Source organism: Diabrotica undecimpunctata, chromosome 4, assembly GCF_040954645.1.
Source record: "Diabrotica undecimpunctata isolate CICGRU chromosome 4, icDiaUnde3, whole genome shotgun sequence".
NCBI classification, from domain to species: Eukaryota; Metazoa; Arthropoda; class Insecta; order Coleoptera; family Chrysomelidae; genus Diabrotica; species Diabrotica undecimpunctata.
This window is the reverse complement of record NC_092806.1, coordinates 32,043,819-32,057,955: the sequence shown is the minus strand read 5'-3', so window position 1 is coordinate 32,057,955 and position 14,137 is coordinate 32,043,819. Positions and strand designations below refer to the sequence as shown.

The following is a 14,137-nucleotide window of genomic DNA, read 5'->3' as shown; positions in this document are numbered from 1 at the left end:
GTAGTATTTAATTTAAAAAATAAATCATTCGTTTTAAAATGACATTAATTAAATTGCAAGAAAGAGATGCAGCTGAATGAAACATCTGGTCAACGAAACGTCGCAAAATATATGTAAACAACGATAAGATATAGGTACTACGTTTTAACCTTTGTTTATTGCGGAATATTACAGTGAAATTCTGTAGAAATTAAATGTTTTTTTATTTTATCAAAATATTTTACTTTTTGTAAAAATAAATTTTAATAATTCGGAAAACTATTATCATATCTATATTATAGCAATTTGATTTATTGCATCAATCATTTACAAATATCGTTTTCTTAACACACACATTATCTCAGATCCTCATATAAAAACCACAGGGTTTACCAGAGATGAGTCTTTGTTGATTTAGATTTTTACGATTAACATTACTCAATTACCTCGAATTTAATTAATTCTATTTTTAACGTTCGTATATATTTGCTTACTTTGACCAGTTTCTCTTTAAATAAAAATTTGGCAGTGCTAAACACAAGAACAGTTAAGTGACAACTGCAAAACTGCGAATATGGACCAAGTGAGTAAACTTTTTAGTGATAGTTCCGCGTATATGATTAACCTTGTAAAAATCTTTCATATTCAAGAATCAATTACAATAAAAAATTTTATTCTGTATTATTTTAAAACGGTTTGCTTCAATTTGATCGCGTTTACATTTATCCATGCCTTCTTTAAATGTGACTTATATGATTACAAAAGTTTCTATATTTGTAAATATTTCTCTATCTTGGCAAAATAGGAACAATTTCCCCAATTTAAGTCTTAATTGTTCTAGATTACTTCTTGATATTTTTGTTTTTATAATTTACTTTTTTAAGTGCATTAGTTGGATACATGATAATTTATACAAGTGCAGTGTTGTTTATTATATGTTGGACATCCACTAGCTCGTACATGGTTTTTGTTTTTGTCAAGTTTATTTTTGGGCCAACTTCATTGCTATCTGCATTTAGGTCGCTTATGAGTTCTTGTAGTTCTGCGATTGTAAGCAATCAGAACAATGTCGTTTGCAAATCTTAGATGGCTGAGGTATTCTCCATCATTGCTGAATATATTTTCTAGAGTTGCAGCGAAGGGCTTTCGTGATATTGCGTGTCCTTATCGGACTCTTCTGGTAGTGAGAAATTCTAGAATGTCTTCATAATTTTTTACCTTAGCTTTTACTTATCTCTATATATCTGCTAAAGTATCTGTGTATGTATCTATTACTTCCATACAGTTCCACTGTTATGCCATCTATTTCAGCTACTTTACCGCTTTTAATTTTTGTAATTGTCGATTCTACTTCTTCCAAAACTACCTTCTGGAACATCTTCTTGGTTACTGATTGCTTCTTAAAGTGTTACTTAAAGTTAGGGGCTTTGTAAAGTTGGCTGTAGAATGTAGTTACTAGTTGTATTATTTCATTGGTCTGTAATTCTGGTGTTTTCGATTGTTAGAGCAACGATTTGCTTCTTCCCAATGATTTGCTTGTATTCTTATAGCTTTTTCTGTATTCGATTGCATTTTTTACCAGACTTTCATTGTATTTTCTTATTTATTTCCTAATGCTTTTCCCTATTGTCTTACAAAGTTCTGTGTATTATATTCTCTGTATGCTGCAACTTACTTTCACTTGCCTTCTTTGTTTTATCATTATTTTGGTTTAAATAAATAGTTTCCTATGTTCAATTTGTTGCTGCGGGACTCCAATTTCTTTGGCACTATAAAGGATGATTTCCCATTATTGAGTGCTGTCAATTTGGTCATGTAAGCTTTCATTAATTATCCTTTGATAGTAATCTAAGTTTTCTTTTAAATTGTTAATATTTATACCGGTTGTCGTTGGTTTAGCGATTAATTTTATTCTTTCTAGTTTTAGATCTAGAACAATTTTTTCTTTACTATATTGTATCTCTTTGATATTTGTAACTGTTCGTTTTCATTTCCTCTTTATTAAGAACCCAGTACTGCCCGTTGATGTTTCATTATACATCAACGGGATAGAATGAGACTCAGTTTTGGAGCTTTTCCATTACTATTGGAGTACTAATGGAGAGCTATTCATTTAAGTGTCCATCTACGTCTTTTTCTCGTCCTATTTTTTACATAATTTTTTTTATACTTTCAATTTAATTGTGTAGCCAATAAATCCACTGTAGCCTCTTTTCCTCCATATCTTTTCCGTAAATTTTTGTTTCCCATATTTCTGAGCGGCTATTTTATATATTACCTATATCTGGCAATTATTACAGGCTTAATTATTAATCTATAGAACCTCTCCTTTATTGTTAAGCAATAATTATCGATTTTTTAGTTTAACATCATTTTTGTGACATACAATAAAAAAAATATTGAAATTAAATTTTTTTTCCAATACTTTTTAATTTTACTTAAAATAAACTTAGTTATATAAAACAATAAAACGGTTAATTTTGGGGGCAGTTGAAATTTAATTTAGTCTTTGAGACATCTACGCTGTACCGTTAAAACACCAAAACTGAAACAATGTAAATCGGTAAAACAGCATGAGTCAGAAACTGTAGTTTTGAGTAAATCACAAAAAACTGTTTCAGAACAGAAATAAAAAAATATTTTTTTTGGCAATTTTATTTTCTGTCAAACAAAGTATAAGAGTTAATCATCATTAATTACATCAGTAGTAGACCACTGTATAATCTCTACAAAAAATGATCTTTTTTCCTCTGGTATATAGTCCTTGAGCCTGCGTATATCTTTATTTTTTTTTATTATTTGGTACTTTACCATTTGGATAGGCCAGAACTGTTGGCAAAAAATGAAATTCTATCACTTATTTTAAGTTTAAAGTTAATAGTGATAAAACCATTAAGATATTCTGATAGGTACTGTTACAGTCCCTGGTTGGTTTGAAGAATAGAAAAAATTGTATTAGTTTGAAATCTGCGATTCTTTTATTCTTTTTTTTCTGCTCATTGAGTCGGTAGACAAACACGTTTTTTGTAATTTTTGGGTCACGACTTTTTATATTCAAAAATATTTTATGTCTCCGCCATTTTAAGAAGAAACTTTTTGTGTCGTGTAGAATTTACTATCATTTGTGTATATTCTTTTGGGTGGTAAACACGGTCAAAGTTTTTTATGACTCTTTTTATTGTCGCAAAGTTTCTATCGTTCGGCAAAAAGGGGTGGCCACGTTATGGAAAGTGCTGGTTTGTGGTTTTAAAACTTCCAGTATCTACTAACGAAAGTAGAAATCTCACTACAGCATGATTCCGGTTTTGACTGGCACAGCTGTCAAAAAATAAGTGAAGATGTTTCACAGCAGTAGAGGCACTTCAGACTTGATATAATCCATAAGAAATGAAACTACTTCATTGGGACCCTTTCTAGCTTGACCCTCCTGATAGGTGTAAAACATGCCTTTTTTGCATATTGTGAATTCCATAGACGTTGTAGGTTAGTTGACGTAACTAAAAAGTCTTCTGTGCAGGAATAAGTAGAAGTTGAAGATTTTGCATATAATTAAACATCAGACTACATACAGTGGCATCTGTCTTGCATATCTCTGCAATTTCCGCCATTTTATTGTAGAATTTCTTTGCACGTCTTTTATGTACAGATAATTCCACAACGACCACGCGCTTCGGTGTATCGTTTAAAGATGGACTCTTAATTTTTATTTCTAACTGTTCACATTCACAGCAAGTGTCTAAATGTAGGCGTCCAAAATATAGAGAAAAATATTCCTGGAAAATCTTTAAATAAAATTTATACTTTACTAATTTATCATTTTTATCAGGAAATTTGGCACAAAATAGGTAATACATAATTCGTATATTCAATTTTTTGTAATCAAGTAATGCTTCTCCTTCCCTGTATAATGTGAAATATTAGTGGGAAAACTCCCAATATGAGTCTTAATCTGTACTAATAAATTTTCAGACTTGGCATTCTGACATATTTTTTCCACGTTTATCTAGTGGTGCTTTTCCTTGTACAAGAAGCTTAGAAATTCTTCGAATTCTTTTATGACTCACAGTGTGAATTCCCATGATAGCTTTTTTGCAAACAATAATTTTGCCACTCGAACCTGTCACGGAGTTACTAATGTTTTATCTTCTATTCTTTGGAATTTGATTTCGAGGGCGTCTCTTTTTTACTTCACACTTTCCCATAATCCCTTGTAAGTATGGATCTTGTGCATTATTGGTAAGCATGCTTCTGAATTTGGCAAGTATTTCAGCCCTTACTCCGCATTAACTATTTCAAAGCACTTCAAGCGACAACTACAAAAAAATATATAATAATTTTACGTTTTAAATCTTGACCTTAAATCTTACCGTCTCTTCCTGGATAACATTACCTTTATAATTTTCATATTCTTCCCCACACAGCCTTGCTTTCTTAATAATTTCTGACTTATAATAATTGTCTTTTTTACCTCTTTGTTTACTTTTTTCTAAATTCAGGTCATTATTCGTGCCATTTATTGCAGCCATCTTGATCGTTTTGTTTACAAATGCCAATTCCGCGCCAAAACAACATCAGTTGATGACTCATGTGGTTTTCGAATGGAATGGGTATTGATATTAAGCTGTAGTTTATTACCAGTTAACGAATTTGTATACCTGGGAACGCTCGTCAATACTGAAAATGACACTACCGCAGAGATAAACCGCAGAATTTGCACGGCTAATAGATGCTATTTTGGGCTTAATCTCCTTTTTAAATCTACAGTTATATCAAGAAATACAAAAGTAAAACTCTACAAAACAATAATACGCCCAGTCCTAACATATGGTTCAGAAACCTGGACTTTAACAAAAAGTAATGAAAACATGTTAGGATGTTTCGAAAGAAAAATACTAAGGCGCATCTATGGAGCGGTAAATGAAAATGGTGTCTGGAGAAGACGATACAACTTCGAACTCTATAGGATATACCAGGAACCAGATATCGTAAAACACATAAAGATAGGACGTCTAAGGTGGGTAGGCCATGTTATGCGGATGGAGCAAACCGACCCAGCTAGAAAAACGCTCCTTGATAGACCTATTGGTCAAAGAAGAAGAGGAAGACCCAGAACAAGATTCCTAGATAACATCGATGAAGACATGAGAAATATGGAAATACGTGCTTGGCGGAGGAAGGCGATGGATAGGGACGACTGGAGAAAAATTCTTGGGGAGGCTAGGACCCACACAGGGTTGTAAAGCCAAAATGATGATGATGATGTAGTTTATTACAGCCAGTCGAAACTAATGTCGTTTCTGCTTAGAATGGTGCGTTGATGTATAAAAAATGGATTTATGAAGAAATGTCAATATTGTCAAAAATTGACTCTTGTGCTTTCTGAAAAGACCGATTCAAGTAATGAAGAGGGCAAATATTTAAAATTCATTTGTGACTATAGTTTATTCGTCTTCCGGGTTTGGACCGTGTCATTTGTGAGTGACCCAAAAGTGGGTTCATCTCGACGTTTCGCTACAATTGTATGTAGCTTCTTCAGGAGAACAAAAAGAAAAAGAAACAAAAGACAGGAATATGGGTAGTTAGCAACGGTAACTCAGTTACTCAACGCAACCAGAGGCGAATACTAACTACCAAGATGGGCATTTGGTCACAGTAACTCAACTACTCAACGTAGCCAGAGGTGAAAACCAAATGCCAGGACAGGGATTCACGTCCAACAGCTCAGAACACTAACGCGTCGAGAGGCAGGGAGTGAATCCGACGATTACTCCGCTACCGCTCTATTTATAGTCGCGGTGACCTGTCGTGTCGGGACGTATCGGCACACTTCGTGGCGCGAACGTCAAGAAGCGCGCGCTGGCCAATCATGTGGCTGCATCGTGGTAGCGGGACCGGACGGCGGCTCTAGACTGGGATTCCAGATGGGAGACAAGTAGTATCCTTCCTCTCGATTGATATTATGTGGATTTTTTCGGATCTCTAGAGATTCGCGGATTTTCCTGGAATAAAAGAAGGGGCTCTTAGAAATAATATGAGTTTTTTCGAACAATATGGAATGACCGGTTTCTTGGCAGTGTTCTGCAACTGCAGAATGGGAGAAAAGACCTGATCGAATGCATCTTTGATGCTCTTGAATCCGAGTTTTGACGGAACGACCAGTTTCGCCAATATACACTTGTCCACATGAACAAGGAATAGAATAGACACCACAGGAAGATAGGGGCGGTAATGGGTCCTTAGGAGAGGGTAGATATTGTGAGATTTTCTTGGGTGGTCGAAAAGTAGTCCTGATACCTTCCTTGCGAAGAATTTTGCCAATCCTATCAGTGACACTTCGAATATACGGAAGAAAAGCCACAGGAGTATTACCCGAAGATTCTGAATTTGTCGTCCTAGGGTGTAAAGGGGGATGTAGATGTCGGTGTGTAATATTTTGAATTGTGGACTTGGAGTAACCGTTGGCGACAAGGGTTTTTTGCAGATGGCCAAGTTCTTCTCTAAGGTTGTCAGGTTCAGAAATCGAAATGGCCCGATGGATGAGAGAGTTGATCACAGAATTCTTTTGGGCAGGATGGTGGTGTGATGAAGCTTCATCACACCACCACCACCATCCTGCCCAAAAGAATTCTGTGATCAACTCTCTCATCCATCGGGCCATTTCGATTTCTGAACCTGACAACCTTAGAGAAGAACTTGGCCATCTGCAAAAAACCCTTGTCGCCAACGGTTACTCCAAGTCCACAATTCAAAATATTACACACCGACATCTACATCCCCCTTTACACCCTAGGACGACAAATTCAGAATCTTCGGGTAATACTCCTGTGGCTTTTCTTCCGTATATTCGAAGTGTCACTGATAGGATTGGCAAAATTCTTCGCAAGGAAGGTATCAGGACTACTTTTCGACCACCCAAGAAAATCTCACAATATCTACCCACTCCTAAGGACCCATTACCGCCCCTATCTTCCTGTGGTGTCTATTCTATTCCTTGTTCATGTGGACAAGTGTATATTGGCGAAACTGGTCGTTCCGTCAAAACTCGGATTCAAGAGCATCAAAGATGCATTCGATCAGGTCTTTTCTCCCATTCTGCAGTTGCAGAACACTGCCAAGAAACCGGTCATTCCATATTGTTCGAAAAAACTCATATTATTTCTAAGAGCCCCTTCTTTTATTCCAGGAAAATCCGCGAATCTCTAGAGATCCGAAAAAATCCACATAATATCAATCGAGAGGAAGGATACTACTTGTCTCCCATCTGGAATCCCAGTCTAGAGCCGCCGTCCGGTCCCGCTACCACGATGCAGCCACATGATTGGCCAGCGCGCGCTTCTTGACGTTCGCGCCACGAAGTGTGCCGATACGTCCCGACACGACAGGTCACCGCGACTATAAATAGAGCGGTAGCGGAGTAATCGTCGGATTCACTCCCTGCCTCTCGACGCGTTAGTGTTCTGAGCTGTTGGACGTGAATCCCTGTCCTGGCATTTGGTTTTCACCTCTGGCTACGTTGAGTAGTTGAGTTACTGTGACCAAATGCCCATCTTGGTAGTTAGTATTCGCCTCTGGTTGCGTTGAGTAACTGAGTTACCGTTGCTAACTACCCATCTTCCTGTCTTTTGTTTCTTTTTCTTTTTGTTCTCCTGAAGAAGCTACATACAATTGTAGCGAAACGTCGAGATGAACCCACTTTTGGGTCACTCACAAATGACACGGTCCAAACCCGGAAGACGAATAAACTATAATTCTGACTCTGGCCGTGGAAGCCTACGATTTCATTTCATTTGTGACTGTCAGATTCGCTGTTAGCTTTACTGACGTCTGGTGGTGCTGACTCTTTTAATACAATTAATTAATTATTCAAAACGCTATCCATATCGTTTTATATAATTGTGTAAGTTTTTATTTATTTTTAGGTAATAACAATTTTACTGGTTACACTATGTGCCTGCTTACTAGCATCTCCAGTCCCAGAATATGGGACAGGCGTAAAAAACGCAGCTCAATCTGGCACAAACAATATTATAGACACTAATATAAAACAACAACCGTCAGTGGATTCTATTAATACGGATGGTGAAGCAACAACTACATCGTTAGTTCAAGCTGCAGATGACGATGATGGTGAAGATATGGAAACAGCTGATATGATTATTTTTAGACCGTTATTTGTATATAGAAAGAGGACAGCTCAGAAGTATCGTGTTAACAGACGAAATGATAGACCCCAGTATGGATATGGGTATTACGGCTAAGGTTATAAAAAATGTATGTTATTTATGAAACGATCAATGGAAAATGATTCTCTTGCCAAATTTTGTCTAATTTTAGAATCAAACTATTTATTGCTTTTACGTTAAAATATACTAGCTAGAAATTCTTATTTATTATTTTATATTTATTTAAATTTATATTAAAGGCTTAATGTTTGAGTTAATTTTGCATATTTTTTTATTAAACATCCCATTTAACACGTTAAACTCGAAGACATCTAGATGGGGCGTTTACAGAACTTGTTGCATATAAAACAATTCTGCAAAATAGGTATCAATATTTTCATATCTCTTCTTTGATTTTTCTTTTTTCTCTCTTGCAAGCATCTCGTTCTTTAAATGGTCTTCAATTAAATCTTTCATTTCATTTCTCTCTTCTTCATTGCTGTTTTTATGTATTTCGCACAGGTCACACAAATCCTTTTTTTGGTTTGAAGAATCTAAGATTAAAAGTTGTGTTGAATAAAGATATTGACAACTTCGCGAATTGTTGAATATTTTTATTCATTCAGTCTTCTCTATTTAAATCATACATTTTTGTAATATTTAGATTTGAATCTAAATATTGCCTCTGTGTATCTTTTCGGCAATAATGACTTTCTACCCTCGGAAACATGTTGATATGATCCATCACTGACCGTTTTATTTTTTCAGATAATTTTGTAGCACAGACATTTTTTCCTCTTTGATCTTCGCCAACTATATTCAGTATTTTATCTCTTTTGGAAAATGCAGTTTTTACCATTTGATGTGAAAGACACAATGTATTCAGGAAAAACATTTTACAAACTCTTTCCTTCTTTTCAGAAGTACAAAGATAATAGAAATAAGACATAGACCGGCGTGATTGTTTTCTACTACTGCCTGTCGACGTTTCTTCATCATCCTGATCGTCAACATCATTAGTGCAGTCAGCAATCAATTGTATAATTAGTTACTCTCGAGCGTATAATTGGCTTCTCCACTACATTATTTATAACAAAAATTACGATTTGCTAAAATGTAATTATAAAAGTATAACCTACATAACCTAAAACCTATAACATAAGTTTAAGAAATTAAACTATTTAATTGTACAAACAGGAACTCAGATGAAAAGAGAGCTAATAAATGTTGACATACGCTACTTCTGCACCAACAAAATTAAGATAATGGACATAGACTACTTCAGTGTTATTTAAAATGCTTAAATAATTTTAAACCTGGACTTACAACATTTTTGCAGTAAGTATCCACTGTAACAAGGAAAGTTGTGGTCAAAAAACAGCAAACAGCTAATTTTGGACATAGACTAGTTCTGTTCTAAGGCAGCGATATTATAGATAAGACAATAGATTTTGCCACAAAAAAATGTAAGGACTACGACAGTCTCACCGAAAGACTAATTCGACTTAAAAAACGAATGTATGGTGAGTTAGCTAGCAATCCAGGACTCACACTTCGAGCCGAACTTCAAAGGGATATGTTGGAATGTTTTGATCGATTCAATGTTAAACTCGAAACCAGATCAAAGTCCACTCATGATGTGGCTTCATTATTCGAGGTTGTGCAGATACACTGTTTGCTGTCCGCGAACAGCGAACAGTTGAGATAAGCTGTTTTAACACTTTGTGACTTTTACCATAAAGAAGTATTAGAAGCTAACCTCCTGCTAGAAATACCAAGTCTTAGAAGACATTTACTTCTTCTTATTTAAGTTCCATCTTCTATCGAAGGTTGGAAATCATCATGGCTATGCGGACTCTGTTGACTGCCGCTCTAAAAAGTTCTGCACTACTGCATTCAAACCATTCCCTTAAGTTTTTAAACCAGGATATTCTTCGTCTTCCCACATTTCGCTTTCCTCGGATTTTGCCTTGCATAATAAGTTGGTTGTAATAATGCGTATTTTTGCCCTCTCATCACATGTCCTAAGTACTCAAGTTTTCGTCTTTTGATAGTTAATATTATTTCCGTCCCATTTCCTATCATTCTAGTCTTAGGCATTTACAAGCCGCCAATCTTACAGCCTCCAAACGGTTAGCTGTAGACTTTTTAAAATCTATATGGAATGGGATTTTATGAAATCTCTTCCAAACTTAAAAGTCGTATTAAACTTGGTTATGATTATTTGTGTATTGGTTGCTTAATTTGAGAGCAGTTTTAGTAAGCTAAAATTAATCAAGAATTGCTTGTGAGCAACAATGACGCAAAGAAGGCTAAAACTATAAAGCAACGTAAAACATAAATATAGAAGATGGGATTTCGGAGTTTGTGCTAGTACAGCTAGAAAAAAATATTATTTAGTTTATTATTAAGTTGAAAAATATTGTTTCGGAAAATATAAAATAAAAGTATTTAGTATTTATTGCTTCTCAAAAGTAAAAATAATAGACAATAAAACAAATTATAAATTCAATATTACTTAATGTATACTAATATTTAATTACGAGCTCTTGTATTTTTTTACATCTACTAAAAGTCTATTTGAACTAGCTTTTTGAATTTAACGTTGAGTTCGATCTTTTTCGCTTGACTGTCAGAGAAGGAATTATCAAATTTTTTTAAACAATTTGTTTAAACATATTGTAACAATAAATTTTTTCGGTCCGGACAATTTTTTTTGAATTTTTTGTATCATTCTGAACAAAATAGATCTCCTGTAGTTTGTCTTTTAACTTAATCGTTTTCAAGTAAATAATTTCAAACTGAGAAAAACGCAAAATTACGATTTTCAAGGCTCGAAAATAAAAGTAAAAACATTATTTTTGGATTCACTATGAACCTAAATTTAAGTTTAAACCTTGTACTATCATTTTCCGATAAGTATTTATTATCAATTAAAAAACAATAGTTTAATAGTTATTTTTGCACCAAGGGTGTTATTAAGATGATTATGTCCGGAGATTTATTTATCGTATGGCATACAATAAGAACACATAATTAAAAATCAATATAAAACGTTATATGGAGTATTACAAACGAACATCTAATGTATTATTAATATAACGTAAAACATTTTCGGTCTCATTCAGGAACTCATCGAAAACTCCAGGAAATCGCCTTCGGGGGCATTCTTCAATAATGTGACGGACGGTCTGTCGTTGCGCACCACTGTCACACTCAGGAGTAAGGGCTTTTCCTCATCTATATAAGCTGTCAGCACATCTACCGCTACTTGTTCTTATTCTGTTTAGCGTTGTCCATGTATTGCGGGTCAGTTCAAAGATCGATACAGGCCATTTGGTGTGCTTCCTGTGGTGAGTCGCTCTCCCATTATCTTCTCCAGGCGTCGGTGAGGTTGAAATGTTCCTGTTGTAAGGAGTTGGCTTTTAGCAATGGAGTATATCTGGAGCACAGTCTGTTTATTTCGATATCAAGCTTATCGTGGTGGATGGGTAGTTGATGGTTAGCCTCAATTTTTTGACTTTTATGACTTCTTCGCAGTTTCGACGGTGCAATGTGACTCAGAATGGGAAGCCAATAGTTCGGTGTGGGTTTAATTGTACCTGAGATCATTCGCATTGTCTGGTTTAATTGAATGTCAATAAGCTTCGTGTGTTTGCTATTGAGCCATACCGGGAAAGCATATTCAGCCACCGAGTATACAAGTCCGAGAGCGGATGATCTGAGTACCCCCATGTAGTGCCACATAGCTTTTGGACGATATTATTTCTCGTTTTAAGTTTTGCTGCCGTTCTTTGTAGGTGTTCTTTAAAACTTAATGTTTTGTCCAGACTCACTCCAAGATATTTTGGTGTTGAGTTATGAGTGAGCAGTGTGTTTTAAAAGTTAACGTAGTTTTTTGTTGGCTTGGGTATTATTCAGATGGAAACAGCACACTTCGGTTTCGTTGCATTGGGCCGTAGCCTCCATTTGCGAAAGTATTCTCCCATAACGGCAAGGTCCTTCGTTAGTATTGTTTCTGTAATATCCATGTTATTATATCTTGCTGCAATGGCCCAATCGTCACTGTAGCCAAATTTCTGCGAAGTTGTCCTAGGTAGTCAAAAACCGATATCTGTGGCAGTCCATTGCTTTTAATTTTGGCACTTTTAAAATTGCCCATTGTGACTTGAAAAGGTCTGTCGTTGAGCATGCTATCAATAAGTTTAGTTACCTTTTGACACGAAATGGCACAGATTAGTTGGCAGATTAGTCTCCATACAGTATCGTATGTAGCTGATAGGTCAATTAAAGCAACGGATGTTCTTTGCTTTCTTTGAAAACCTGCTTCAATATGTGTTGTTAGGGATAGGATCTGGTCTGTGCAATTGCGGTTAGGTCTGAACTCTGCTTGCTCAATAGGTATCAATTCAAATAAGTTTCTACGAATCCTGTTGTAGATTAAGCGTTCCAACAGATTATAGACACAGCTCAGCAGTGCAATCGGTCTGTAGTTTTGGGGCTGATCATTTGCCTTTATTGGTTTTAATGTGGCTATAATGGAGGTCTTTTTTAATGAATGGGGGATTTCTCCTGATTATAACGTATCTGTATTGAAATCAGCCAGCCATTTCCTAGCATATTTGCCACAGAGGAGTAAAAATTCAGGATGGATTTTATCTGAGCCGGGTGTCTTTCCAGACTTAATTTCTAATATTGCTGAAATAATTTCTTCTGGAGTAAACTCATCAGAGTATTTGGATGTAGGCGGGCATAAGAATTTGGTATTTTTATTTCTTGTTTTACTTTGGTGGTGTGGTCACGATCTCTAGGTGCTCTTGAGGTTGCTACAATATGGGAGTCTACACTGTTGGGAGATATTGGTACTTTGTTTCTAGTTGGAAGTCTTCTACTACCAAGTTTTCTAAGTAAAGACCATGCTTTTCTGCTTGATTTACTGAAGTCTAATTTTTCCACAGTTTCCATCCATTTTTGTCGTCTGGCTTCATACAAACTGTGTAGTAGTTCGTCCGTAATTTCTCTGTCTTGGCTTTCGTTGTATTCTTGATACAATTTCTCACATTTTTCATCCCATCATGGGACATACTCTTTACGATTTCCTTTAGGTAGAGTTTTCTTCGCTGTAGAGATAACCGCACCAACAAATCTCATGTGGTTTGCACGTGTTGGGGATATCCATCCCAGACATTTGTCCAATCTTTCAGTAAAAGTCGCCCAGTCTGCTTTTTGAAAGTTCCACCTAGGTCGAGGAAACGATGATATTATTGGTATTTTGATGCCAACTTCTATTACAACTGGTCTATGTTGGCTATGTGGAAAATCTGAGAGTACTGTACGTGAAGCTACCAGTGGTTGATTGTTTTCATTTGTAGAAACAAAACATAGGTCTGGGTTGTATTCTCGCCTCCAGGCTGCAGATCGAGGCGAGAATGTCCGGAGAGCAACATAATCTATCCAGAAGGCCTCTAACTCGAGGGATGTATGTTGCTTGGTGAACGTAATCATCCAGTAACACCAGTGTTACATACAAAATATGCCAAAATATTTTGTAGGTGCAGTAAAATAAAAAAGTAAAAACTTCTCAATTTTAGTTTTTATATAATGTGAAGTGAAAAATAAAATCTTATATGTAGCACTGGTGTTACCGAATGATTACGCCCATCGAGCAATATCCATCCTTCGTTCCAGAAGCTCCCTGGCTGGATTATGCTGCTTTAAAAAAGTAAAGTTCGTGTAACCTTCTGGCTAAGGTCTAGTGTTAGGCTTTTTAGGTAGCGCAAGCGCCCCTAACATGACTTAACGACAACTTTCGTTGACGGCTTTACGTGCCCTCCGAAGCACGGTGACAGCTCAGTTAAATTAGAAATTGAAAATTTTGTCAGTGCCAGGAAAATTATGCTGCTTTGTATGCCGGGCATCATAATCTTTTTAACATCTTGGTGCATAAATAGCTATTAAACTATCGTTTTTTAATTAATACTGAAGCGCGTAAAGCG

At 35.8% G+C, this 14,137-nt stretch overlaps 1 protein-coding gene across 1 annotated transcript; it reads left to right on the top strand.

The window, feature by feature from the left end:
- The first annotated feature begins 297 nt into the window (after positions 1-297).
- On the top strand, positions 298-8,419 carry LOC140438200 (uncharacterized). The gene is made up of 2 exons (XM_072527910.1): positions 298-562; positions 7,899-8,419. The coding sequence occupies exons 1-2, from the start codon at positions 554-556 to the stop codon at positions 8,235-8,237; spliced, it is 348 nt and encodes a 115-aa protein (XP_072384011.1). The 5' UTR covers positions 298-553; the 3' UTR covers positions 8,238-8,419.
- Positions 8,420-14,137: the final 5,718 nt, after the last annotated feature.